The sequence below is a fragment of the Sceloporus undulatus genome, chromosome 5 (assembly GCF_019175285.1).
Source record: "Sceloporus undulatus isolate JIND9_A2432 ecotype Alabama chromosome 5, SceUnd_v1.1, whole genome shotgun sequence".
Taxonomy (NCBI): Eukaryota; Metazoa; Chordata; class Lepidosauria; order Squamata; family Phrynosomatidae; genus Sceloporus; species Sceloporus undulatus.
The window spans coordinates 40,664,170-40,690,782 of NC_056526.1; the positions used below are offsets into that span (position 1 = coordinate 40,664,170).

The 26,613-nt window shown below is 38.9% G+C and overlaps 1 protein-coding gene across 1 annotated transcript in view; it reads left to right on the top strand.

Moving 5' to 3' along the window:
- GRIN2B (glutamate ionotropic receptor NMDA type subunit 2B) overlaps positions 1 to 23,711 on the top strand; it is a 336,121-nt gene extending 312,410 nt beyond the window's left edge. Inside the window, exons 10-13 of the mRNA XM_042470225.1 lie at positions 5,623 to 5,783; positions 9,693 to 9,880; positions 12,889 to 13,127; positions 17,460 to 23,711. Of these exons, the coding sequence (XP_042326159.1) occupies positions 5,623 to 5,783; positions 9,693 to 9,880; positions 12,889 to 13,127; positions 17,460 to 19,358 (2,487 nt within the window). The 3' untranslated portion in view covers positions 19,359 to 23,711. The remainder of the gene's footprint in view (positions 1 to 5,622; positions 5,784 to 9,692; positions 9,881 to 12,888; positions 13,128 to 17,459) is intronic.
- Positions 23,712 to 26,613: the final 2,902 nt, after the last annotated feature.

The following is a 26,613-nucleotide window of genomic DNA, read 5'->3' on the forward strand; positions in this document are numbered from 1 at the left end:
ATAATTAGAACATTTCTGAACAAACGTAACCTGAACCCATAAAATGTACACTGTGATTTGGTTGCTACAGTTTCCTTACTGAGCAAGATGTGTGAGTGTGCAGTTTCCAACCAGTCCTAGCTATTCTTGGATGAAACTGCATTTCTAGGTTTAATTCATTGCATTAATTTTAAAAATGCAATTTTTCAAACATACACATTTTTGTATGACTTCCTCTAATGGAAGCATTTGTGCTAGCATTTTACTGAAAAGTCTGCAGATGTATAGAAGTGAGAAGGAATAAACCTGGACTTCAGAACATCTGACAAGTTGAAGAAAGTCAGTCTGATTTGTCCAGTCCTACACATATCTAGCTTCCTTAACTTGGCAAGAGTGCCTTGTTCTGGCATGTATTAAAAACTAGCTAGGAGGAGGAGGCAGATGCTTTCCTAGTGTTCCACTAATTGACCCAGTTCAACAGCTGCTGAATCACAAATGCTTTCCACATTCCTCACTTCTTTGGACTCTTTAATGTTTATTACTTTTATGAATATTACAGGTTCAGATGCATTTGTCCAAATCTCTTGTCCTAGGTGCAGAAACAAGGTTTTCTCTAAGTGTTCAAATACAGAGAATAATTTCTGTGTGACAGTAAGGCATTTTCTACAGTCTCTTTCTTTGGTCCTTGGGGGGCCTGTAGGTAGGTGAGTGGCAGCTGGGCATCGATTCCCTTCAGTGTTACAAGCACAAAGCCTGAAGACGAGAGATGAATATTTATGTATGTTCCTGTCAAGCATACAGCCAAAGATCTCTAGGTTTGGTTATCATATAGATCCTTGTGTTTAGTTTTCAAGGTTTCTCTGCACTAAACTGCAGGCTTGGCTCTGGGGCTTGGTGAATGGGAACAGTTACAAGCTGCAAAATGTACAGTCACCATTCATTGAACAATAATTAAAGTATTCATATAGTCAAGGCTGGTGCTATCAAGAGGCAGCCACCACAGGTAGAATGACAGCAAATAGGCTTGTCTCTCCATTGCTGTTGACACACTTTGCTATCGCAGGAAGGCCAGTTCTATGTTGCAAAACTACTGCCACAGCCATTCTTCTGTGCTAGCAAGGGCAACCCCCCAACACACACTTGCACTTCTGGAGGTCATTCACCAGCTAGCCAAGTTTCTCACTGTAGTAGTGGAAGAGATGTGTCACATCTGCACCCTCCTTGCCATGGATTGGTGAGGAGAAGACACTAGTGGTGGCAACAGTTCTAGTGTATTCTTCACGCCACTGAAAGAGAAGGAAGTAGTGATGCAGAGTGCTGGAGTCACAGGACTTTGTGAGGAAGGGGGATTGGGAAAACTGCCCTGTTATGGCATGGGCAATTTGTCTGGCCATCCCTGCCACAGTATCTTTAATCCAAGGACCCTTGGGAACAAGATGCTAAACACAGCATATTGCCATGGGCTGCTACAGCTGCTGTTCCACTGATGCTTTATTCATGGTCCATCTCTCCTGCTTTTTCCATGGTGGAGAGGGCAAGAGGTTCTACCACCATAACTGCCACCTTCTGCTCTTCCTCCTCTAATTAGAAGAATCTTTAGACCCTTTGCATCATGGAGGATAGTCCTTTGCTTCGCACCAAAAGCAATGGGAGCTAAAGCTGATAGCATTGGGATCAGAGACTTTTGTATCACTCTGATGATTGTTGTCAGCTCCGTAACCCAATTGTGATTTCTTCCCATCTCTTGCTACTATGCCAAAGAAAGCATACCTAAGTCTTATTGATTTCAGAATGACTTGTGGGCATATAACAAAAAATGCCTTTCTGATTATTTTTTGTTTGTTCCCTAGGAAGGGGCTTTTGATTCTATAATATATCTTATTAGGCTTTTTGTATCTAGTAAGAATTAAACAAAAATGCTGACCTATATTTCAGTAAATAGATTTTTCTTTCAATTATTAGCAGCACGGACATGCTCACACCAGTGTCTCTTGATATATATTTCTGCATTTCTGTGGTAGGGGGAGGGAACAGATTTTATTTATTCCGTCAGTTGATGGTATACCACAGAAAACAATAATATCTTTGTTGGTAGATCAATATACATGCAACTGTTCCAGAGGCTTCAAATTTGTAAAGTACATATACCCTTTGGTAGACTGGTAGTTTCTGTAGTAGAAGGTGATGATGTATATTCTTCATATATCTGTTGTATCCATGCACCAGAAGTTAATTGTGTGTGCCCGTGTTAGGCCCATAGTTTATTTATTTGCCACAATATCGAGTCAGGTCTGATTATTAAGCAAATTTAACTTTCTGCCTCATTGTGCAAAATGTCTCTCTGCAACATCAAGGAGGTTTTTTTAAAATTTACTTGAATTTTTTTGGCATAATTTCCACCTCCTAATGTTGATTTGGGCCCCTGGCTTACATCTCAGTTTGCTTCCACTCCACCCTCCTGTATATGGATTTTAAGCAGTCTTAGTAATTGTCAGTGCTAAAGTTTACTGCTCATAAAACCCCAGAAAGAATTGGTTGTGACTTAAGTAAACCAAGTAGCATATAAAATCTTATAGCATTTGAGCCTGGAAAGGGTTTTATGAGGAGTGTATTTACTATGAGTAGCAAGGGATTTGCAGGATGGCTTCCATCTCATTTTCAGCCCACTTCTGAAAACAACAACAACAAAATAACATTCACAAAAAGCACATAAGGGCAATAGCACCTCCTACTTACGTTCTCCAGCAGCTGGTATTCACAGAATTGTTACAGACTAAACCTGGCTGGGATAAGTGACATTCAAGTTAACGTACCGAGTGTCCTGAGAGATGAAAAGTATCAGAATGCTATCATTTCCAGTATTGTATTAGTTTTGTGCCTACTATCAATGTGAAAAATCTCTCTGTCCCATTCTCACTGAGTTTCTCTGATTTCTAGCTGCATTTTCTTCCTTTCCCCCTTTCCTTTATTTAAAATATGCACATTGTTCAGGAACACCATTTTCTTGGAAACACCCTGTAAATCTTCTGAATATGTGAATGCTAGGGTCAAGGTGCATATTTTTTCTTTAGAAGTCTCATGATGTGAAAATGCTACTTTTACCAAGATTGTGGAGTCCTTTCAGTTTTTTGTTCCATTCCTAGTGCCCACATATTCTTCCGTACAGAGGCCTCCCTGTTTACCTGGTTTGCATTTGCAGTAAATTTTCTCTCTCTCTCTCTCTCTCTCTCTCTCTCTCTCTCACACACACACACACACACATACATTTATAGGGTTTTATGACTTTGGAAGATACGCAAGTGAATGGGACCTTTATGTCATTGTGTTGCCTCAGTGCACCCAAGAACTAACATCTGAGTTTATTGTAAGATCTTGCTGTCTCGTTTGTGAAGCTTTGTAAAGTATTACATTTTTTAACAAATGTTTTTATTTTTAATTTTACCAAATTTCATAAGAACAATAATGTATGTAACTACCCAAATAATAGTAACTAATTCAGCTAATTTATCCTTACAAATGAAAGTTTTTGCTCAAGCTGACAGGAATGCTATAGCATCATGAAACTTGATAACGGATTATGGAACATGTAGTATAATGGTTCCCAAAATTTGATCCTACAGGTGTTTTACATTTCAGCTCCTAGAATTCCTGACTGTTGGCCAAGTTGGTTGGGGCTTCTGGGACCTGTAGTCCAAAACACCTGGAGGACCAAAGTTTGGGAACCACTGGTATAGTATGTTCTCTCGGGAAGCTAGTAACAGGTTTGCACATATGTTTAGGTATGAGAAGTGAGTTTTTAGTGTAAGGTAGTGCTTATTTATATATTGTGTAGGCATTAGTCTCTGAAGAGGGAAACCAGTGTGCAAATTGCCCCAGGCTCTGTTGAATGAGGGCGAAAGTTGCTGAAGTGCTGTTTCTTAAGTATATCCTGCCCATGGATTCTAATAATGAAGATGTCATTAATTCATCTCAAATACAGTGTAGTCTTCTGGACTATCACTGGCATAATGTGGAACAATCTGAATTGGCCACTGCAGTGCCAACTACTGTGCCCAGAAGTACAAGAATTGGAAGTCTGGTATTCAAACTGGGACTAGAATTAGAATTTGTTTGCAATCTACTTTCTGAAGGTGATGCAGTAGCAGCTGGACTGATTGGAGCAGGATTTTTTTTTCTCCATTTAAACAGAGGAAGTTAGCCTTTTAGTCTTGCTAGTAGAATAGCCCTTCTTTCCACCTCGTTTCTATCTATTTGAATCTGCTGGAATGGCTGATAGTAGTGACAACTGGTTATATGAATATGCATGTTTTAGTTGCTGTGTATTTTTGAGATGTTGTGGTCAGTCATGATTATGATGTTAACTTTGTAACAACTGTACAGTAATTTTTCACCTGTCCTTTATCCATTATTAGCTTTGGTCCTTGGTGGTAACTAACAAAATTCTTGTCATGAGAATAAATGGAGGCAGAGATTGTATGGAGGAAAATAAAATCTTAAATGGATACTGAATAGTGTAGGTCTGTGTAGATATATAAACCAACCTCTATACTGTGGCCTTCACATTGATTAATGGGTTAATTCACTCTTAGAAAGGAGGAAAAAATTTGTCCTGATTGCGATGGCACATCAGAGATAGCATGTAATGTTTCTCCATAGACATGGATGGCAGTCATTCACTGATATGCAAGAAGGCAAAGAATTCAACTTATGGATAGCATTAGTGTGGCCCTAATACAAGTGACCCCAGCTCTGATGATAATGCAGATTCTTTTTGTATTTATTTAATTTTTATACTGTCTGTTTCTCAATCTAGGAACCAAAGTGGCCTACCATAAGATGATCCCAAACACTGAATACAAAGGCAATTTTTAGTGGCTGTAGTTCCAATCCTTCATCTGCATGCCTCCTTATTAGGTTCAAATGCTGTATTGTATGGAAATAAAAACGCTTGTTTGGGAGGGGGGCAGTAGTACAGTAATCACATTTGGAAAACAAATCAGTAATATGGAAAATATTTTGTTATTTGGGAAAACAAGTATAGCAGTTGAAAGAAGTTATATGTGCCTAGAAGGGCATTGATTTCTTTTTTCCAGTGGTTTCCATAACAGAGGTATGCTGGCTATATGCTTTAGTTTCATCAGTTTTTCTCTTTGAAAGGTGAAATACTACAGCAAAAATAAACTAATTTACCTTGCTATGCATGGTTCTCAAATCTGGAAGACATGTGTGTGTGTGTTTAAGATTTTGGAGTATGGCCATGCTGGTTGTAAGAATGTGGCCATGCTAGTTGGAGGAATCTAGGAAATTTAATTCAAAAAAGTAATATAAAAAGATCTATATGGCTTAATTGTGAACACATAATAGGTCTAAATTTAATTCCTAATCCCCAGTTGAGCAGACCTACCAAATCAATTACTGAATAAAAAATAATTTATGTACATCCCAATAATTGAAATGGTCTACTCTGGTTGGGAATGCAATTATATTTAGGCCAAATCCTGCTGGGATCTTGCCCATTTGGGATTATTCATAATAATGCAAATGTGCGATTATTTGTTTACCCTCTGTAACATTTCAGGGAATTTGATTCATTCTCAAACAACTGTAAAAATTTGAGAATTTTTCTTTCTCTCTTTTCTGCAGTTTCAAAATCCGAATGCTTTCTCACCACCTTTCCGTTTTGGGACAGTTCCTAATGGCAGTACAGAGAGGAATATTCGCAACAATTATGAACTGATGCATGCCTACATGGTGAAGTTCAACCAAAAATCAGTGCAAGATGCACTATCCTCACTGAAGACAGGGTGAGAATGTCTGCTTCTGAGTCTACCATATAAAGGAATGTTGCTAATTTATACCTGACTGTGGGCGAATCTTTTTTGGTCCTTTAAGGAACTTTCTCCAGAATATTCCTTCTACCAAAACATTGAATATACTCCACAGAACAGCATTATTTAGAGAAAACACATTCTCCTTTTTTATTTTATTAATTGGATATATTAAGTAAAAAAAAATAAGTGACTGTCTTTTTCTTCCAATATACACTTACTGAAAAGTTGATTGACTCATCTGTAGGAACAGTGACTTAAGCTACAAGACAAACACTAAGAGAGTCTTGATCAAAATTTACCTAAAATTCTGTTTTCTCAGTCACTGTGAAATAATGATATCCATTCTTCTTATTTTGAATAGAGTTCAGTCATTTTGGGTATCTTAAACACTATTGGATAAGGCAGCTTTGAACATCATGGCCAAAATCAAGTTTGTTAGTTCCAACTAGACCATACTAGAGCTCCCCAGAGTAAGATTAAAATCTACCCATCAAAGATCTTTTTCGATTATGGCCCCTTCATATTGGAATAATCTCCGAGAGGAGATACGGTGTATCCCTACATTAGAAGTTTTTAAGAAGATGCTAAAAACCTACCTTTTTCAATTGGCATACCCTTCCAATTCGTTATAAAGTATACATTACAGAAATTAACTCAAGCCCAAAATAGGTTATGATTGATATCGTATGTTGTTAGATTGATAATGTTTTTATAGATTGTTTTAACAAATTATTATCATATTATGGTGATTATATTTTAAATTGTAAATTGTAAGTGCTTATATTGTTCTCTGTTTTATATTCTGTTGGAATCTGGCTTCGATCTTGGGAGAAGCGGGAAATATAAATAAAATGTTTATTTTTTTATTATTTTATTTGAATGAATAGAGTCTGTACAATTGACTTACCAAGTTCCCACTTGTTCAGTAGGTTTATTCTCATTGAGACTAAAAAACTAGATTTAGGCCCATGATTACTGCAAGAAATGCAGACACAGTGTGGATGTAATACACATACCCATTTATTTAAATATTTGTGTGCAGGACAATCATTCATGAGTGCTCTTATTTTTAAAGTTGATATTATATATATATAAAGGGCCCACTCCATGATTCAGATTATTTCATGAAAAGTGTCTATGATAGTGTTTGTCTCTTCCTTGGAATAAGAATGTGAAGAATAATTTTGTTGCCATAACCCCATCAAAAAGTGGCCAGCCACCATGACATTTTTCACATTTCAAGACTTTTGGCACATATTGTTCCCTCTGTGTTTTTCTGCACTGAATCATGTATTTCATGCAAAAAATTTGCAAAATTGTCTCTCCCAATTCCCAAAATGTGAAAAATAATTTAAAAATTATAATCTCACCTAGCAGGGAGAAAACCTTTGACATTTTTCATTCAAAATAAAGATTTGTATCCTTACCATGGAGCTACTGTTGGTTCCCAAAAGCTTTCCATAACCTATCTGATCAATCCTATAAGCCCTATGTATGCATTGCCAAGGCTGTTTTAATCTACCATTCCTCTCTCTTTTTTCTCTTACCTTCCATTCACTGGCAAAATAATCTGATCTTTCTACTGATAGGGAAAGATCTCCGTATAGACAGTCAGGTTCCCTGAGAATACAAGTGAAATACTTAGAAGAACGTGAGAACAAAGTGTACCTGGCAATCTATTCCAGGATCCTTCCAGGTCACTAGGCAGGGCAATTTTTGTAAACTGGAAGAGAACTGGCTGTTATTTTCCTTTACTGACTGGTCACCATGTTATTTAACATAATGATTATAAAGCATTTAACAAACTTATCTGAGAAAACACAGTTGTGAGGTTTGTTAACTTTTGCCTTGTGTTGAGTGTTGGTGGTTTCTACCCATTGATTTCTAAGACTCTGAACATATATCTTTGTTTTGTTTGACCTCAGTATTCTTCCTATGTCATCCTGAAAACTGATTTTGAACTGTCTCTCAATTATTGTTGAGTTTTTCAAAACTGAGTTCAATTGTTTAAACAAAAACACCGAAGCTCCTAGATCAGGCTTCAGCCCCTGCAGTTGCTGCTGAGGTTGGTGACACATTGCTGAATGTCAGTGGTACAACAGTGTGTGTGTGTGTGTGTTGGTAGCCCCACACATTTGTACTGAAGCAACTGAGAAAACTGTATGTGGTTTATTTATTTTCCGTTTCCTATACCACCACCAAATGTCAGTGATGGGTGCAGCAGCAGGGTATATGGGCAGTGGGAGGATCAGATGTTTGTAAAAGTGGTTTCTAGACCGATCAAAGTTGCCCACCTCTAAAAAGATGTGTAGCTGTTCTGCTGTAGTGTTCCACTGATTGTAATGCTAAGATTACAATCCTTTGTTTTGGCTCAGGACATTGTACATTCACTGTTTGACAGCACCAGTCTCCTTTCTGTCTCACCATCACTTACATGAGGAATTGGCCCCGCAGCATTTATATGCTGAATACATTCTCTTTTTTCTTTTAAAAAGCAAACTCTTTTGGGAGCTGAATAGCAGCCATCTTCCACAAAAACAGTGGAATGGTGGAAAATTTTTAAAAGAATATTCTGCAGGTCAACCTTTTTCTGATATCAGAGGGAATGAAATAAGAAGAATCTTAGAAGGCTGCCCAGGACCATGTTTTCAGAGAAATATCAGCAGGAGCTGTAGTTGATGATAGCCTTTAAAAATAAAACCACAACTCACCAGTGATTCTATTCCTTAGCATGAGGTTAGTGGGGCAATAAAAAGCTGAAGTTACTGCCCTCACAGGGAGACATAGCATGATCTTCTAACCACTTGTCATCTTTAAAGATGCCCTTGAGACTTTTCACAAGAGCAGGGGTCCAGGCCAATTCTAATTTGAGTAATTACATTTTGCTTAGCACTATCTTTCAGCTGTTTGGTTTAGAAGTGGTATACATTACTGCCTTACTTCATTGTGTAGTTGTGGTAGGCATGTTGGCAAACTGTTACACTTTATTTGTAGCTGGAACAGGAGGCGCTGCTCAGTAGTGAATGTGGTTGCTCATATATAGTGGCTTAAAATTCTATGGCAGGAAATTGCTGTCAATGTTTACACTGCTCTGCTTGTTTCTTTCTCACCCAGTATTGATTACAAAATATCCAATAGTATAGCTTCCTGTATTGTTTAGGATCATCCCAGGGCCTGAAGTTTCAAGGCTAGAACCTGAGACCTAGGGATGGTCCCTGGTGATGTCATTGAGTGCTATGTATCAAGTACCAACCACAGTTGCTTACAATGTCTCATTCAAACACAAGGATACAGACACACAGACCATATTTTTCTTGTCTGGAAATTAAGACAGAAATTTTAACGAAAGGGACTGCTCCCAGATCAAGCTGAAAAGAGGGGATTTTTTTTTTTTTACTTATTTGGGAAAAGGAACATTTAATCTAGCGTGCTTGCTTATAACCAGAAGGTGCTGAAATATGGAGGGTGAGACCTGACACAACAACTGGGGGGAAGCAGGATGATAAATACATAAACACCCCCTCCCCAGAATTTGTTAAGTTGTAATAACAACTCAATTGAGCCTTTGAAATTGTAGCAAAATGCTGCTCTACTAGCTGATCTCAGCATTTACACATAGCCTTTTCCTCTTGCCCAGAGTTGAGCTCTTCTAAACTGGAGAATCTGCAAAACTGGAGAATCTTCAACTCCTGCCTAGAGCTGCCCCACAAAAACTGGGTGCTCAGAGGGAGGCCCTGAGATCAATAAGCCTAGCTTCTTGTCTTTGCTGTTATTAGGTTATGCTTGAGTTCTGCTCTTCTTTCAGCAGTATGTAATGATTTAAGTTTGCCCAGAGACCGCTTTACTGTTTTGAATTTTTACTTTTGATTCTTTACATTGCAGGAAACTGGATGCTTTTATCTATGATGCAGCTGTGCTAAACTACATGGCTGGCAGAGATGAAGGTTGCAAGCTGGTGACAATTGGCAGTGGGAAGGTTTTTGCTTCCACGGGCTATGGCATTGCCATCCAGAAGAATTCAGGCTGGAAACGACAAGTGGACCTGGCAATTCTACAGCTTTTTGGTGATGGTAAGTGATTTGGATGAGGAGGTAGGAGAGGATCTTCTCCTAAAGATGTTTCAAAACTTACAGAAATCTATTCTCTCATTTTCCATTATTCATGCAAAGATTATGGATCTTTGAAACATAATTAATGTCAATGTTTGTTTGGGTGGTCAGTTAATTTTCTCATGATCAGAAGAAGTACCCTAAACACCTAGATGGAAGAATGGGCTACAAATGTAGTAAGTGAACAGATATGTATATTGTCGTTTATCAGTATATATTTAAATGCAAAATTAATAAAGGTGGGCATCTCAGGAGGATCTTGGAATTTTTAATGCATTTCTCTTTAAACTGTATCTTGTTTTACTTCTGTAATTCACTTGGATTCCTTGAGATTAAGTGGAATACAAATAAATATTATTATTATTATTATTATTATTATTATTATTATTATTATTATTATTCCCTCCCATATTCCATATAATCTTCATGTGTAATAGCAAATGTAAATGCAGTGTAACTGGAAATAGAACTGGGGCATGGAAGGTTCATTCATTTCTTAAAAAGAGGTTGATCTGGGAATTCTGAAGAAAAACATAGAATGGGATTTGTCAGTCTTTTCACTTTTATCAGTGAAATATATATTTTTTAAAGAGAGCAAATGGGAAAAAATAGTTTTGTTCTTGGAAAAATCTTCCCCCCCCCCCCCCAATCTAAACCCCTCTCTGCTTTTATTATCTACAAACCTCTTTCTAGGAAGTTGCGGGAGAATGTTATTAGGCCATTTTTTTTTCCTTCTCTACATCACCACAAGGGTTTTAAAATGTTTGTTAAGAGGGTAAACTCCAGGTTTGATGCTGAATGGGACAGAGGTTGTCTAGTTTATTAATGCCATACTTAAGGGTTTGGGGCCATGCATCCTCTGGACTCCCTGCCAAAAGGACAGTGATGGGGAGGCCTGTTTATTTGGCCTCTGCAAACAGGTCCAGACTGTTTAAAATATTGTAGCATGTCAGGGCTAGAAATGTAAATACTCTAAGGAAAATGTAATCTATATGTAATCTATACAGTGAGATTAGCTAAGATTTCTTTCCCCTGAAAATCTCTTTTTTTCTTTTGGAAGGTTATAAAGTATTTATGATTTGTATATGAATCAGGAGTTTTTAATCTGCATGTATGTGTGCTTGCTTTTTGCAGTCCTGTATACAGAAGGTGGTTTAAGGATAATAATTGGACTGCAGAACATTAAAAGATGCCTCTTCAAACAAGTGTAGTGAACACTATTAATTTAACACATTATATTTTGCTTTCTTTATACATTCCATCATAGGCATAATTATTTTTGTGAGATTATCACTTAACTGTAAAAAGGGAGTACATATTAAAGACACTAATTAAGACATGTTACTGGATAAGGTAGGCTGAAATATCATAAAGGCATCCAATCTTGTCTGATCTTTGAAATTAAGCTGGGTTATCCCTGTTTAGTGCTTGGATGGGAGACCACCAATGAAGACCAGCTGTAGACAATATGTTTAGAAACTATATCATACATTTTTTATGTACTGATTGTAAACAGAAATTTCAGGAATGGGAGATGGTCAGTGAAGTGAGATTAGGTGCCTTATTCCATTACTGACAATTCTTTTTAAAAGTCCTTTTTTTCTTGCTGTATACATATTAATTAAGAATTCTCCCACAAATGGAATGAGGAATATTGTATCTCAGTAGAAGCCACTGCAAGATCCCTTTGGAGTAGATTGTGGAGGTATGGGACACTCAAGGAGGAGGGAAATATATTCAAAATTGCTCCCGTTTCCATTATTCCAATAGCAGAAGAAAAGTAACTGAATTCTAGCCATAGCATTATGTTTCCAAAATGTCTGAAAATTATTCCTTACTGAAGAAAACCTATATGAATAAACAGCATTTAAACAAGATGTATGGAACCCGTCGCCCCAAAACATCAGGTAATCTATCCTTGATTTAAAAGTACTGGTGCTTTTTAATTTCCAGTAATAAAGTGCCTAATCTCACCTCACTGACACTCTCCCATTCCTGAAGTTTCTGTTTACAATCCGCTGGGGTTTGGTTCAAGGATCTCCTGTGGATAACAGAATCTGTACATGCTCAAACCCTATTAAATACAATGGCATAGCGAAATGATATTCCTTATATAAAATGGCAAACTCAAGGTTTGCTATTTGAAATTTATACTTTTTAAAAAATATTTTCAAGTCATGGATGCTTGAATCCGTGGATAAAAAAACTGTTGATCAGTAGGACCGATTGTACATTCAAAAGTGGTTGCATTATCTGTTTTATACAGTTTAGTGAAGCTATCACCCTCAAATTATGGACTTTAAAAAAAACATACCTCCAGGCTCAGTCTGCTTTACATACATAAAGTGTACACATTTATCAAGTTATGGGGTAATATGATATTTGCTGTAATTTTAAAATCTGTAATAGAATGGATTTGCATTTGTTTCAGCTTGCAAATGAATGTCTGAGATATGGAAAATGTTGACCTCATGATAATGGGGTTGCAACAGTGATCTGAACTAATGAAACAATGATCATTTGCACACAACTATCAATTATGTTATATACTGGACCCTTGTTATCTGCTGAGGTTTGGTTCCAGGAAACCCCCCCCTCCCCGTGAATAACAAAATCCATGTATGCTGAAGTCCCATTAAATACAGTGGCATAGCAAAACGGTGTCCCTTATATAAAATGGAAAAATCAAGGTTTAATACTTGAAATTTATACTTTTTTTTGAATATTTTCAAACCGTGGATGCTTGAATCCATGTATAAAAAAATCAGTGGATAATGAGGGCCAACTGTATAGCCATCCATCCAGTTGATAGCAGACTAAACAGTGACCTTGCCGCAAACATCCAAGACCTCCTTTACCTATGAACTCACTCGTGGTCTTTGGGAAGTCACTACAAGTCTGTTTTCATGAGAACCTGGGAGCAGTCTCATCCAATGTTCACTTTTATTCCTTCCCACCTTTTCTTACAGGAGAGATGGAGGAGCTTGAAGCTCTCTGGCTCACTGGCATTTGCCACAATGAGAAGAATGAGGTCATGAGCAGCCAGCTGGACATAGATAACATGGCTGGAGTCTTCTATATGTTGGGAGCAGCCATGGCCCTCAGTCTTATCACCTTCATCTGTGAACATCTCTTTTATTGGCAATTCCGCCACTGCTTCATGGGTGTCTGCTCTGGCAAGCCTGGTGTTGTTTTCTCAATCAGCAGGGTGAGTACGTACAGGTAAAATGGTGGAAGAGTTGTGGCCACAACTATTTCCTTCATCTGAGCCAATTCAGGCAGTTACCTCCAATATTATTTAGATCACACCATAACACTCCAAAGTTTTTACTGGGCAGCATTCTTCCTTATCATATCTTTGCTAGACATTGCATCCCAGCAAAGTTGATGTGGGGGAGAATAGATAGAAACAGTTACACCTTAGACAGCAGCCATCTCTCCCCTCATCCCATGTCTTTGGGAATATTGATATATCATCATATAGCATTATTTGGAACATTATTATTCTTTTTAAATGAAATGGCATTTGGCCCTCCAATCCCAGCCAAGCCAGTATGTTTCTTTTCTGTTGGAGAAATGTGGTAAAACTGCCCCCACTTACTAAAGCTCTTGGCCATTTGATCAAAAATATGCTACTCCCCCACATCCAAAAGAGTGACAACATCTCCCCACCACAATACTGAAGTTTTTATACGTGTGTGTGTGAGTGGCAGTGTGGGGGGTTGTTGCCCTTCCCTGAAGATAATGGGGAAAAAACCTATTTCAAATTATTCTACCTCGCCCAAATTTTAAGCACTGGGTAGACTTTCATCAGTTCCATTTTGTCTGTCTGTTTTCCAGCCTTATTTGGAATTAAAATACATTTGATGTAGATGAAAACGACAGAATGTTACTTTTTATATGTAATTTGTTATGTTACTGCTTGGAGAAGAAGCTGTGTTATTAGCTGTGTGCTCAGAACTTGGGACTTACGTTTGAACATTTTAAATACTGTTAAACATCAAAATGTGGGAAATTAACATCAACACTAGTAGTTTTTTCTGGGTTTTTCGGGCTATGTGGCCATGTTCTATAAGAGTTTATTCCTGATGTTTCGCCAGCATCTTTGGCTGACATCTTCAGAGATATCTGAAGATGCCAGCCCCAGATGCTGGCGAAACATCAGGAATAAACTCTTATAGAACATGTCCACATAGCCCAAAAAACCCACAAAAAACTATGGATGCTGGCCATGAAAGCCTTCGACTTCACATCAACACTAATAATAGAGTAATTAAGGGCCACACACAGGTCACTTTGGAGGTATGCTGTTTAAATGACACACACATCTTAAGAGGCCAGTAGCTGTGCCAAAGCAGTGCTCCAGTCCTTAGGACTGGAGCGTGGCTTTGGTGTGGCTTCCGGCCTCTTAGGACACATACATCATTTAGACAGCATACCTCCAAAATGACCTGAAGCAGTTTTATTTTGGCCTATCTGTTTGGACCCTTAGTTAGTTCTGTGATTCTTAACTGTCAAGTTGAGAAAGGTTGTCCCAAAGCATGAGATCTCAGCATACAACCTATCAAATTCAGTTTGATTGGTAATCACATCCCCCTCCCCCCCGTACTAGCATGTGCTCACTCTTTATTAGAAGAGTGTTTCTTAAAGGTTAACAAGGAATTATGTATTTCAATTAGCAGACACTGACCTACTGCAAGTGCAGCAATAAGTAGATAGCTATAAAAATCATCCAGTGAATCAAAGGTGGAGAATTACAAGTGAGAATCTTTGAGTATATGTAGACCATTTTTCTGCACATGTCTGCCTCTCCACTCCCAATCAAGAAGTTGGTCTGTAAAAATCTATGTATATACATATATGCATAGCATACACATATAGAAAATATCCATATAGATATAGATATTCAGATATAGAAATTGCCAGAGTTATTCATGCTAGAGCCATGCATACAGATATAGATGCATATAAATATAGATGGATATAGAAAATCCATCATAGAACATGCCAGAGTGATGTGTACTAGAGTTAGAGGTTTTAAATTCAGTTTGTGGCATTTGCAGTTTAACAATCCCACTGTTCTCTGCAACAAGCTTTCTTTAATTGTATGATCAAAAGTAGGTGGGTAAAACTAAGGGGATGGAAAAAGCAGAATGGGACAGGTGGAGAAAGAGATGGGGGAGAAGCTGTTAATAGCATTTGGGCTCTACCTTGGTCAGTAAAGTATCCTGGACCAGCGCAGTGAAGAACTCTAAAGAAACTGTGGAATTTCAGCTATGAATTGTTTTTAATTTTCAGATGACTTTTGTTTTCAGGGTTTCTGGGCAGATTTTAATCCAAAGATAAAAAAGTGTCATTTCTAAATACAATTCTCTCATTCCTATTAAATAATTTATCTCAGTTCAGTTATGCATAAATTTGAATCCCCCAGTGTTCCCCCTCTCTGTCATTATCTTACATATCTGAACTTTGGTCAGTTTGTCTTCTGCCAATAGTTCATAGTTTAAAAATGTGGCATTGTTCATCTTGAACTATCCTAACTGGAAAGGAATTGAGAATGCACATTGTTTTATAAATACATTCATAAATTATGTTATATTCTACCATCATAAGTTCTGATTAGTTTGTTGCTAAATGCTATTTGTTTGTTAACTAATACTGTTGATTCAGATCACTACTTTCCTTTATGGGATTTTACTATCAGCTATGGTAAAAATGCAAGAGGAGACAGCTCTTGGTCCAGTGGGAGACTATTATTACACAAGACTACACTGCTCAGCCAATATTAATACCTTAAATGATGCCCCTGGAAGAATTAAAATTTCATGTAAAAACAGGCTTTCCCATGCTAAATTCTCCGGTTTGTGTCCTTTTCTGATGAAATATGGTTTAGAAGTAGTTATCATTGGTTGAAAAATATTTTAAGATAATTAAACTGTTTAAAAACTTGCAACTTTTTTTTTAGAAAACTGAGCATTCAGTTACACCTTGAAAAGATCTGTTTTGTACTGCTTCCCAATTTTATTCTGATATCTTTGCCCCTGATTGGGAAAGAAGCATTAGAACTCCTATGACATTGTGGGTCAATAGCTGTGAATAAGATGAATACCAAGGACTGGAGGCTGCTCAGAGGAACAGCAGCCTGTGCCAAGTGAATTAATATTTTGTACTCAAAGCCTTGGCTTGACAATCTCTAATTCCTCAGTGAACAAATCTTTTCACAGGCCCATTCCAATATCTTAAATAATACTTTCTAAAGGGAGTATTGGCCTCATTTAGGGCATCACAGGTAACAATCAACACTATGAATCATGCCCAGAAACTAACAGGAAATCAGTGTGGTGCAGGGGTGGGCAACTGTAGAGGGCACAGGTGCCAATTTTGTCTCTGCAGCTCTTCTGCAAACTGCATCATTCTGTTCAGGTTGCACTGGATGTGATATTATGTCACTTCTGGTCACCATTTTGGTTCATTTTCAGCTTTTGGAGACGTTTACAGTGCTATATAAATAAAGGATGATAATGATGATGATGATGATGATGATGATGATGTTTTAGGTTGGGGGGCTCTGAGAGTATGGGAGATATAAATTGCCACATTTTTAGCCAGTTTTGGATCATTTTGACCTGGACTGGGGCAAAACTAACCTTCAAAACAGCACAGTTTTAAAATTTTTAAATTTAAATGCAAATTTTAAATTTTTTGGGTTGTGGGTCTGCAAAAATCAGGCCCAGGGGTTCAGGGTTAGACTTTCCCCATCCCTAGAATAGTGGATAAAGCACTATCAGTCTACTTGTACCCAGTGCATAGCTGGGTTGTCAACATGGATAATAGGATTCTTTTGCAGGAGATGAAGCCTCCCAAACACCTCCAGGCATTCTATAGTTGTTGAGCAGAAGAGTTACCAGGACAATGGAAGACAGTGGCTAAGGGGCTGTGCAAACTGTAGGCAGTTTGCCAAATCGGGGCCATGGCAATTTCATGTTGCGGCCCTGATCTGGCCTTTCCAGGACACAAAAAGGAGCCGCAAAAAGCTTTATAGTGCTCCTTTGGTGCTGCATCCTGTAGGCGCTACTCCCCAAACCCGGCCTTTAAGGCTGGTGTGTACAGGGGGTTCATTAAAAAAACTGAGAAAGAACTGCAGCTGGTGTCTAACTGCTAACACTTCTGACCACAGCGGCCATATAAATATCTGAAAGTAATGTGTGGTTTTAAAAGCATTCCTGAGACTCACTCTAAGAAGTGTTTGCAATGATGTCTAAGACATTCAATATTGTCATTCAATAAAGAGCTGGATTATTTTCTAGATTTCTTGCAATTTAAGGATGAGAAGAAAATAGAGGGACAAAGTTCAAAAATAGAAATGAAAAGGTAAAAGAAGATGGTAGCAGCAGGTATATCTCATATTTGAACAATACGAAAAGAAAGCTAACAACAGAATACTTTCTTGTGAAATATGAGATTTTTAGTCTGTCTTCCAAGCTTTGTAGTGTCTTTGCTGTACTTCTCTGCTAAACACTATCTGTTTTTTCCATTATAGGGTATTTATAGCTGCATTCATGGAGTGGCTATTGAAGACCGCCATTCTTCAATGAACTCCCCCACTGCCACCATGAACAATACCCATTCTAATATTTTGCGCCTGCTCCGAACAGCAAAGAACATGGCAAATCTTTCAGGGGTCAATGGCTCACCACAAAGTGCCCTGGATTTCATCCGTCGTGAATCATCTGTCTATGATATCTCTGAGCATCGTCGCAGCTTCACTCATTCTGACTGCAAATCTTATAACAACCCCCCCTGTGAGGAGAACCTTTTCAGTGACTACATTAGTGAGGTAGAAAGGACCTTTGGCAATTTACAGTTGAAAGAAAGTAATGTTTACCAAGACCATTATCACCACCACCATCGCCCCCATAGCATAGGCAGTGCCAGCTCCATAGATGGACTGTATGACTGTGATAATCCACCCTTTTCCGCCCAGCCACGGTCTCTCAGTAAGAAGCCATTAGATATTGGCTTGCCGCCAGCCAAACATGGCCAGCTAGGCGACCTCTATGGCAAATTGTCTTTCAAGAGTGACCGGTACAGTGGAGGAGGGGCACATGATGACTTGATCCGTTCTGATGTCTCAGACATATCTACTCATACGGTGACTTATGGCAACATTGAGGGCAATGCTGCAAAGCGACGAAAACAACAGTATAAGGATAGCCTAAAGAAACGACCTGCTTCAGCTAAGTCACGGAGAGAATTTGATGAGATTGAGTTGGCCTATCGTCGGCGTCCCCGTTCCCCTGACCACAAGCGCTACTTCAGGGACAAGGAAGGGCTAAGGGATTTCTATTTGGACCAGTTCCGGGCTAAGGAGAACTCACCACACTGGGAACATGTGGATCTGACAGATATTTATAAAGAGCGGGGAGATGACTTCAAGCGTGATGCAATAGGGGGAGCAGGGACATGCACCAATCGGAACCACCACAAACATGGGTCCGGGGAATTTGGAGCAAACAATGAGCACAAGCACAGTGCTGTGAGTGGGGTACCAGCACCATGGGAAAAAAACCTCACTAATCTTGATTGGGAGGAACGACCAGGGGCTAATTATTGCCGTAGTTGCCCATCTAAGCTGCATAACTACACTCCAACGGTGGTGGGCCAGAACTCCACCCGTCAGCCATGCATTCGGTGTGAAGCCTGCAAGAAGGCAGGCAACCTCTATGACATCAGTGAGGACAACTCCCTCCAAGAGCTGGATCAACCCTCTGCTCCTGTGCCAGTGGCAACCAGCACCTCCACTACCAAGTATCCGCAGAGCCCATCCAACTCTGCGTCCAAGGTGCAGAAAAAGAATCGCAACAAGCTCCGTCGGCAACACTCCTATGACACCTTTGTGGATCTGCAAAAGGAAGAAGCAGCTTTGGCACCCCGTAGTGTGAGCCTGAAAGACAAGGGCCGCTTTTTGGAAGGAAGCCCCTATGCTCATATGTTTGAGATGCCAGCAAGCGAGTCCACATTTGCCAACAACAAGTCCTCAGTGCCCGCTACCAGCCACCACCATCACAACAATCCTGGCATTAGTGGTGGTTATATGCTCAGCAAGTCGCTCTACCCTGACCGGGTCACTCAAAACCCTTTCATCCCTACTTTTGGGGATGACCAGTGCTTGCTCCATGGCAGCAAATCCTATTTCTTCAGGCAGCCTGTGGTGGCAGGAGGGCCTAAGGCTAGGCCAGACTTCCGAGCCATTGTCACCACCAACAAGCCAGTGGTCTCAGCCCTTCATGGGGCTGTGCCAGCCCGTTTCCAGAAGGACATCTGTATAGGGAACCAGTCCAACCCCTGTGTGCCTAACAACAAAAACCCCAGGGCTTTCAATGGCTCCAGCAACGGGCATGTTTATGAGAAACTTTCCAGTATTGAATCTGATGTCTGAGTGATGAGGAAAAGCATGGGAGGGGATGGTTCAGGAAATGCAAAGTGTGGGAGGGGCAGGTGGTGGGTTCAGACCTAGTTCCCATTTGCTACTCTTCTGCTTCTGTTTTTTTCTTAAAGGAATATTGGAGGTCTGCTTAGGCAGCACTGATGAGAAGTGCCACCTCTTTCTTTCCCCATTCCCTCTCACCTGACTATCTCTTTTCATTTCCTCACTCGCAGTTCCATTCCTGGCCATCACATGTCAGAGCTTAGTAGCTTAGCTTGTGTTTTCACAATTGGAAATGCAGGGCATGGAAGAGATGAGGTCTACATATGAGTGGGGTCAGTGGCCACAGAATTTCAAGGTTTTTTAGCGTCAGACTGTGATAGTACAGATATGAGAGTGTGGCATAAGGTGAAAGGTAGAAGAGATGATATGGGCATAAAGAAGATGTAATTCTTGTATTTTAAACAAAACTGATGCGATATAAAATAGCGTGGAGTCAACATCATACAGTATATGCTGATAGCATGCAGAGATCCACTCAGTTCTCTTATGATGACCCTGTGGGTTAAAGGCTGAAATATGGATCAGTGCATATATAAGTGTGTCAACATGTACTTAAATCGTGGTATATTTATAATGAGGAGTGGTTTCACATTTGCGCAGCTGCAGCCAGTAATGCAGTCACCATAATCTAGTGAGGGCATTTCTGGAAAATGAGTTGGAATTACATACGTGAATGCCAATGAGATGAAGTGACTCCCAGAAAAAGTCTTAAGAAAATTAAAAAATTGACACCCGAGGGAGGGGAGAATGGCAGATTTTACCCTACTCATGAACAACTCATTTTTAATTTTGAAATCATGAACTCTCAAATGTGGGTTGGTTTATGCACAAATTTAATCACATGAATAATAGTTTACAAAATCGTCAGTGATGAAAAATAAATAAATAAATTTAGCATTGCTAAGATATTTAGTTGATAAACCCAGCAGAGCAAGCCTTTGCGATACAAAGGAATCGAAGGGGCAAATAAAAATGAAAGAATAAAAAGAAAAACAGGATTGAGAACTCAGAAAACTCTGATTGTTCAGATTGACTGAGAGTGGGGGGAGGGGGAGAGGACTCAATCATCTTTCACTGCTATTGCTTATCTTACAGAATGAGTTTATGAGATGAAAGGCTTTCTCTGCTGTTGGTGTTGAAGCATTACTTTTGGAGCAGAAAGTGCAAGATGGTGCTGGTGGTGGTGCAAATAGGGCCAGCACAACTCAGACATGTGTATATGTGTATTTATTGAATATATACTTATATTTGATAATTATAGTGTTGTGGAAATACATGGCTTGTCTTCCACAGGGCAGGAGGAGATGAAACATCAGATCACACAGGTGGCGTGGTGGGGGCTGGCAAGAGAGGTAGAAAGAGGTAGGGTGGAAATTAAGGAGGAGACCAGGAGGTGCTAAACTGAACAAGTGGAGTGTTGTTTTTTTCCATTTAGCAACTTCAGAGTTGTGCTGGCCCTGTTTGCAGCACATATAGTATTGGTAACCACAGTTTTGCTGCAGCAGAAGACTACTGTAAATGCAAGTTAAAACTATGTACATGATAGAAGTGACATTGTTTCATTTACAGCAGGAACCTCAGGCAAGGGCAATGAGTCCACTGTTGCTTCCCAAATATGTGGCAAAGTGTCTCACTTTTTCATGGGTCTGCTCTTCGGCTTTCCTAACAGGAAAGGATGGCAAAAATGCTCTTTTGCTATATCTGGTATGTTGCAGTTGAACTGGATGCACAGAGAAGCACAGGCCCTGAACTTTGGAAGCAGGCATTCTTTTTCCAAGCCACATTTCCTGCAGCTGCTCCTCCTCTCATGTATTCTTCCAACCACAGCACACTTGGCTTCATCTTAATACCTTTCCTGCATTTAAACCAATTGAAGGCCTTGTTTTGGGGTAAATGGAGTAAGGATGAACATTTTGTGAAATGGGAATTCTCCTCCCACTTCTGGATTTACTGGGCAAGTTATGGAAGGGGCAGTGCCCTCTCTATGGCTGGAGGAGCTGAACAACTTGCAGTTCCTCTCCTCCTCCTCCTCTGAAGAAAGTGATACTTGCCTAGCAATCTGCAGAACACAAAATGGCAATGCTGAATCCTCTAACAAGGGCAGCTGAGAAGGCATTCATTTCATTTGTAAATATGGGTTTTTTTTCTATTTCATTTTGTATAAACCATTTTTTCTCTTGTGAATATTCAGGTTTGGAGAGGAGAGGGGTTTTAAGTTATTTTCTCCCTGCAACTTTCAGGCTGGAATTAGTTTTATGTGTGCCCAGGCCATTAAAAATGGTAGAGAATGAAAAACTGCATGCATTGAATACCTCTTTTTAACTCTCACCCATCACATATTTTTCTTCATGGTCAGAAAATGGCATTACATCATCTCTAGCCTTGCTAGCAGGGCTTTTGTCGTATAATAGAAGCACATCACCTCCCTTGCTTGATTGTAAACTCCATATCATAATCTTTCCCTGGAACTTTAGTCCTGAGACTGTGCTGTTTTCCTATGATGAGTGAACTATCATTTTGAATGTTCAGTTTAGATCATCACCCAGCACTACAGGGACTTCTCCAAAGTTATGTTGGCTTGGAAACCTTGAGGATGGGAATTTCCCCCAGTTTGCTAATACTTCTTAAGGTTTATGAGAGCTGGGTTTGATTGTACTGATAAGCTTACCTCTGGTGGCTGTTTCAGTATTCCCATCCTTCAGCTGAAACCAAAAACATTAGAGAAGCATACTTCAGAGATAAGTGAAGTAAAAAAAAACCAAACCAAAAAGATGCTAACTGAACTCTCAGAATGATTCCAGATTTATCTTTTGGGTAAAGTTCACTATTGCTCTCATTTTCTTACAGTCTTTTCCTCTGAGCTTAGCTCAGTCTGAACACTGAAGACAACATGTTTACATTTATAGGTTTAGGTTTGATAATATTCAAGTGCTTTACGAATGTTAATTTGTGTGCACAGAGCATGAGAAATGCCTACTTTAAAGACAACTAGAAATGGTGGAGGATTTTCGACAATATTCCATCTGCAGATATCTTGTATATTGTCTTGACACATATTAGCCTCTTGGGTTTTTCCACTTACCTTTCACTGCGACATATGGTTTTCTTTCTCTTGAAATTTGACCAAGAGAGAAAAGGTTGATTGTTTGAATCATGCATATAAGTAACTCTTGGAACACCAATTGATATTTAAGTCTTTGAGTGTTATTTTTCTGAAAATAATCAAGCGAACATGACAGGAAATTTTAGTAGCAGGTGCTGTTTATGCTAGAGTGGAGGCAGTAATGCTGGTTCCTTTATTTGCCCAAAATACAGTATAGCACTTTGTACAATAGTCTAACAAAATTTTATGTTAATCATCTCAAAAATTCGGTTTCTTCTTCTCTCTTGGGAAAATGTAAGCTGTCCCTAACATTCCTTTCCATTTTAAAGATTGATTTCCCCCATGAACTAAAGTTTATTGTCTTCTCCATGGATGAATGTTTCTGTACCTGACCTTACATAATATAACTGGTGTGGTTCTCAGTCTGACATCTCTTGACTTTCAAGTTCTTTAGAAGGCGGTTTTGGAATACTTTTTAATATTCATCCTTCTAGAATCATGACAATATGTGTATTGTGAATGCAAGGGAATAAAGGAGGAATGGCAGGCTTCCCAAGCTGTTAAACATCTATTCTGGCATTCTATAATGGATGTGATACAGTGTTTGCTAATGTAGCAAAATACCATGTTGTTATATCATGTTAATAGTGTCTGGTGCTCCATGGATATGGTAAGTGAGATATTTTGCATAATAATGAAAATATCAAAGAAGGTGGTTAGTTTCCATATTATCACTAATCTACAGGTTTTCATATCCTCCCATTCCCGTGTAAAGGCAAATCTTCAGCATTTCCTGGACTTGTGAAATTCCAACACAATCTCAATTTGGGTTCTGTCTTTCAACCATATTGTTATAACCTTCCTCTTCCCCTTGAGAATTTCCCCTCCCAAATTCTTTCATCCAAATCTGCAGTTTTCCTCATAATGTCTAAATGTCAAAATCATCATAATAGTGAAGAACTAGTTACACATAACAACAATTTTCTTACTCCATTCTCCAGAAAATTGTTGCCATGATAGCCAGACTAGACTTGCATGCCTTTTGAGCTTCTTTATATCTATCTATCTCTCTTCTTGCCAGAAAGGGTTGGCATGTTATTCATGGTTACTCTTGATGTTGCTCATCTGCTCCAAAATGAGACTTGTTTTGGTTTGATTCCATTACATCCATCAGAAATAAGTACAAGAAAGACCATGAACATAAGAACCTGCTAACAAAACACGAAGAGCTAAACCCACCCAGCATGTATATCCTCTTCCATAAGTGCTTCCCTGCAATTGAATACTGGCTATACTAGGTCTATCCAAGTGGAAAATGTCCACTGTGCTGTTGGACACTGCTCAAATATGAAGAAAGTAATTAGTGGGACACTAGATGTGTCCCCCAAGGGCTTATTTCCAGTTTGTAGCCAAATAGGCTTCCAAGCCATAATTCTTGTTCTTAATACTCCCTACACCCTCACCACTTGAAAGTCTGGTTTGGGTTATAACCGCCCATTATAGATCCAGGCATATAACTTCATTTACATTATTTTTCTGGAACCCATCAAGACAAACCTCAGACAAAACTCAATCACCTCATTTTCAGAAGGCTGATTTTAAATGGTTTAAATCCCTCTTTGCAGAGTTTGAATATTCCCTGATTCCATTTACCATAGGCAATAATGGGAATTATAAGATCATCCTATAGTTAGTATAGATTACATCTTGACAAAAGGAAAATATGATGTAATGGCAGAAACCCAGTGAAAACAAAAACCAAAAAATTAAGTCGTGAAGACTGAATATCAATTCACACAACCAAATCAGTGTGGCAGTACACCAGTCAGCAAGGATGGGCATGGCACTTGTCATTTCCCCTCCTCTGACAATAAAATATACTTCAGATTTTACTTGAAATTTCTTAATCTGAATGCAAAGACCAATGCTGTAATCTGGATGTCAAGATTGATAAACCCTAAAGTAAATTATGTTGCCTGTTTCCATGATGAGTTAGTAGACTGACTGAATCCAGTCTAAGGTTTACATGTGGCAAAGCTTAATCACATGCCAAGCTCACAGCTTAACTCATGTGTGCCACGTCATTACAAACCTATTGGAAGTCTGTTATGGGGTATGCAGGGGTGGCCAACTTCCAGGGAATGGGTATGTTATCCCTCTATGGAACCATGGAAGACCACACCTTCCCCCTGGTTTTAAAAACCTTCTAAAATACGTTTGACCAAAAATGGCTCCCTGTATTCTCTAGAGGCCAATTGACCTGTTAAAAAGGCCTCCTTTGGGCATAAAATGGTCTGCCTCCCCAATGGGGATTTTCTCTCCACACCCCCTAGATGGCAATATATTAATTTTTTAAGGAAAAAAATAGGAAGTGCTGGGGAATGCTAGGGCCTCATGGTTCCTGCTGACCATACAATCCCCACCCTCTGCTATGTGGAAAAATTTCACCATGTGCCAAATATAGTTTGACTTCATTTAGTCAGCACCACATGCCAATTTGATCATTTGCACTGGGCTGAAGATACAATAAATTGTATTATCAATCAGTCATTACATGACTTTTAATTTATTTAAGCTGTCACAAATTGTAAATTCCAGCACTTTGACAGTTTTGGAAGTGTGAACCAATTCCATAATGAGTTGGCTGAGCTTTCTTCATCATCACTGGTGTGCGTGGACACACATACATATACACACACAAACACACACACACCCTGCTGAAAAGCTGAGTAATGTAAATTTCTCACATAACTTCAGCAAAAAGCCTGGGTATGTACAGACACATCCCAAACGTTACATGTCAGCAAACATTTTGACACTTTTTTTAGGTTCAAAAATGCATTTTCTCAAAGCAGAAACAATGCAACATTTCTAACATTGTTATTAATGTTATGTATTCATGTTGTGCCATATATAATATCATCCGCTTATTTGATTGCGGTTATATGTAAATATCAGTGTACATATGTATAGGCGCTAATTACAGCAGCTATATTCAGGTTGGGGAAGAGGGTATTTTTTTTTAATATGTACAGTATTTCCATATTAAGCAAGGCATGGGGTAGGGAAAGGGGAATTGACTTATGAGTTGTGGTTTTCCTTGGTCTGTGGTGTTTGAAGTTGTTTCAGTGGTTGCTTTTGCCAGTTTGGAAAGTTTATCTGGATGTTCTATGTGTGTGCTAAGAAAGGGACTCATGTTGGGGGAGGTTTAGGGGCTGGTGGTGGGTGGGGAGGAACGGGTGTTAATAGTTTCCTTAATTAGAACATGTATTGATTGCTAGAGAATAAATGTTTGAGATTATAAGTTTGAAACAGCAGACTATCCCTCCCTCAGGCTATCTATTCTTATGTTCTTCCTCTTCTCTCTGAACACTGCTATTGTTTCTCTCTCCCTAATTCTGGGGTGTTAGTATTACCCACCATTTTAAGGCTGATTTCTTTTCCTCAAGTATTTGAGATCATGATCTCTTTATTTGCTCTTTCTATAAGAAAGACTCCTAACACAACTTTTCTGATAGACTAACTGATCATTTTGAAGCATTTGTTTAACACCTCTGTTGGACATCATTCTCTGTGTTCTGATCGTGCTATATTTCTCCTTATTGGAAATGTTCAGGTCTCCTTAGAAACTTGCTTGCTTATCTCTTGCCTCATCTTTATTGCTACTTTGGTTGCTTATTTCACATTTCTGATCTCTCTCTCTCTCTCTCTCTCTCTCTCTCTCTCTGTGTGTGTGTGTGTGTATGTGTGTATGGATTTCTAAAGATTTCTGAATAGCACACTTTTTTATTTTTTATTTTATTTTTCATATTTAATCTATTTTATTGTTTCCAAAACCTATGTACAGGTATTGGAGGGGTAGCACACTGTTGAGCTACAGAATTTAGTGCTGAAAGCGATTGTGTCTAGCTGGTTTTTAATTCTTCTTTCCATTTTGAAACCATAAATGATTTTGTCATGCATGTGTTTCCAAGGTCAAAAGTCATTTTCAATCACCTTTGGATTCATGTTTCAGCCCCCAAAGGTATTAAGACTAGAAAAATGGTCCTAGGATCTTTGGAATTTGCCCATCCCTGATGTAGCACACTGAGTGTTGGACCT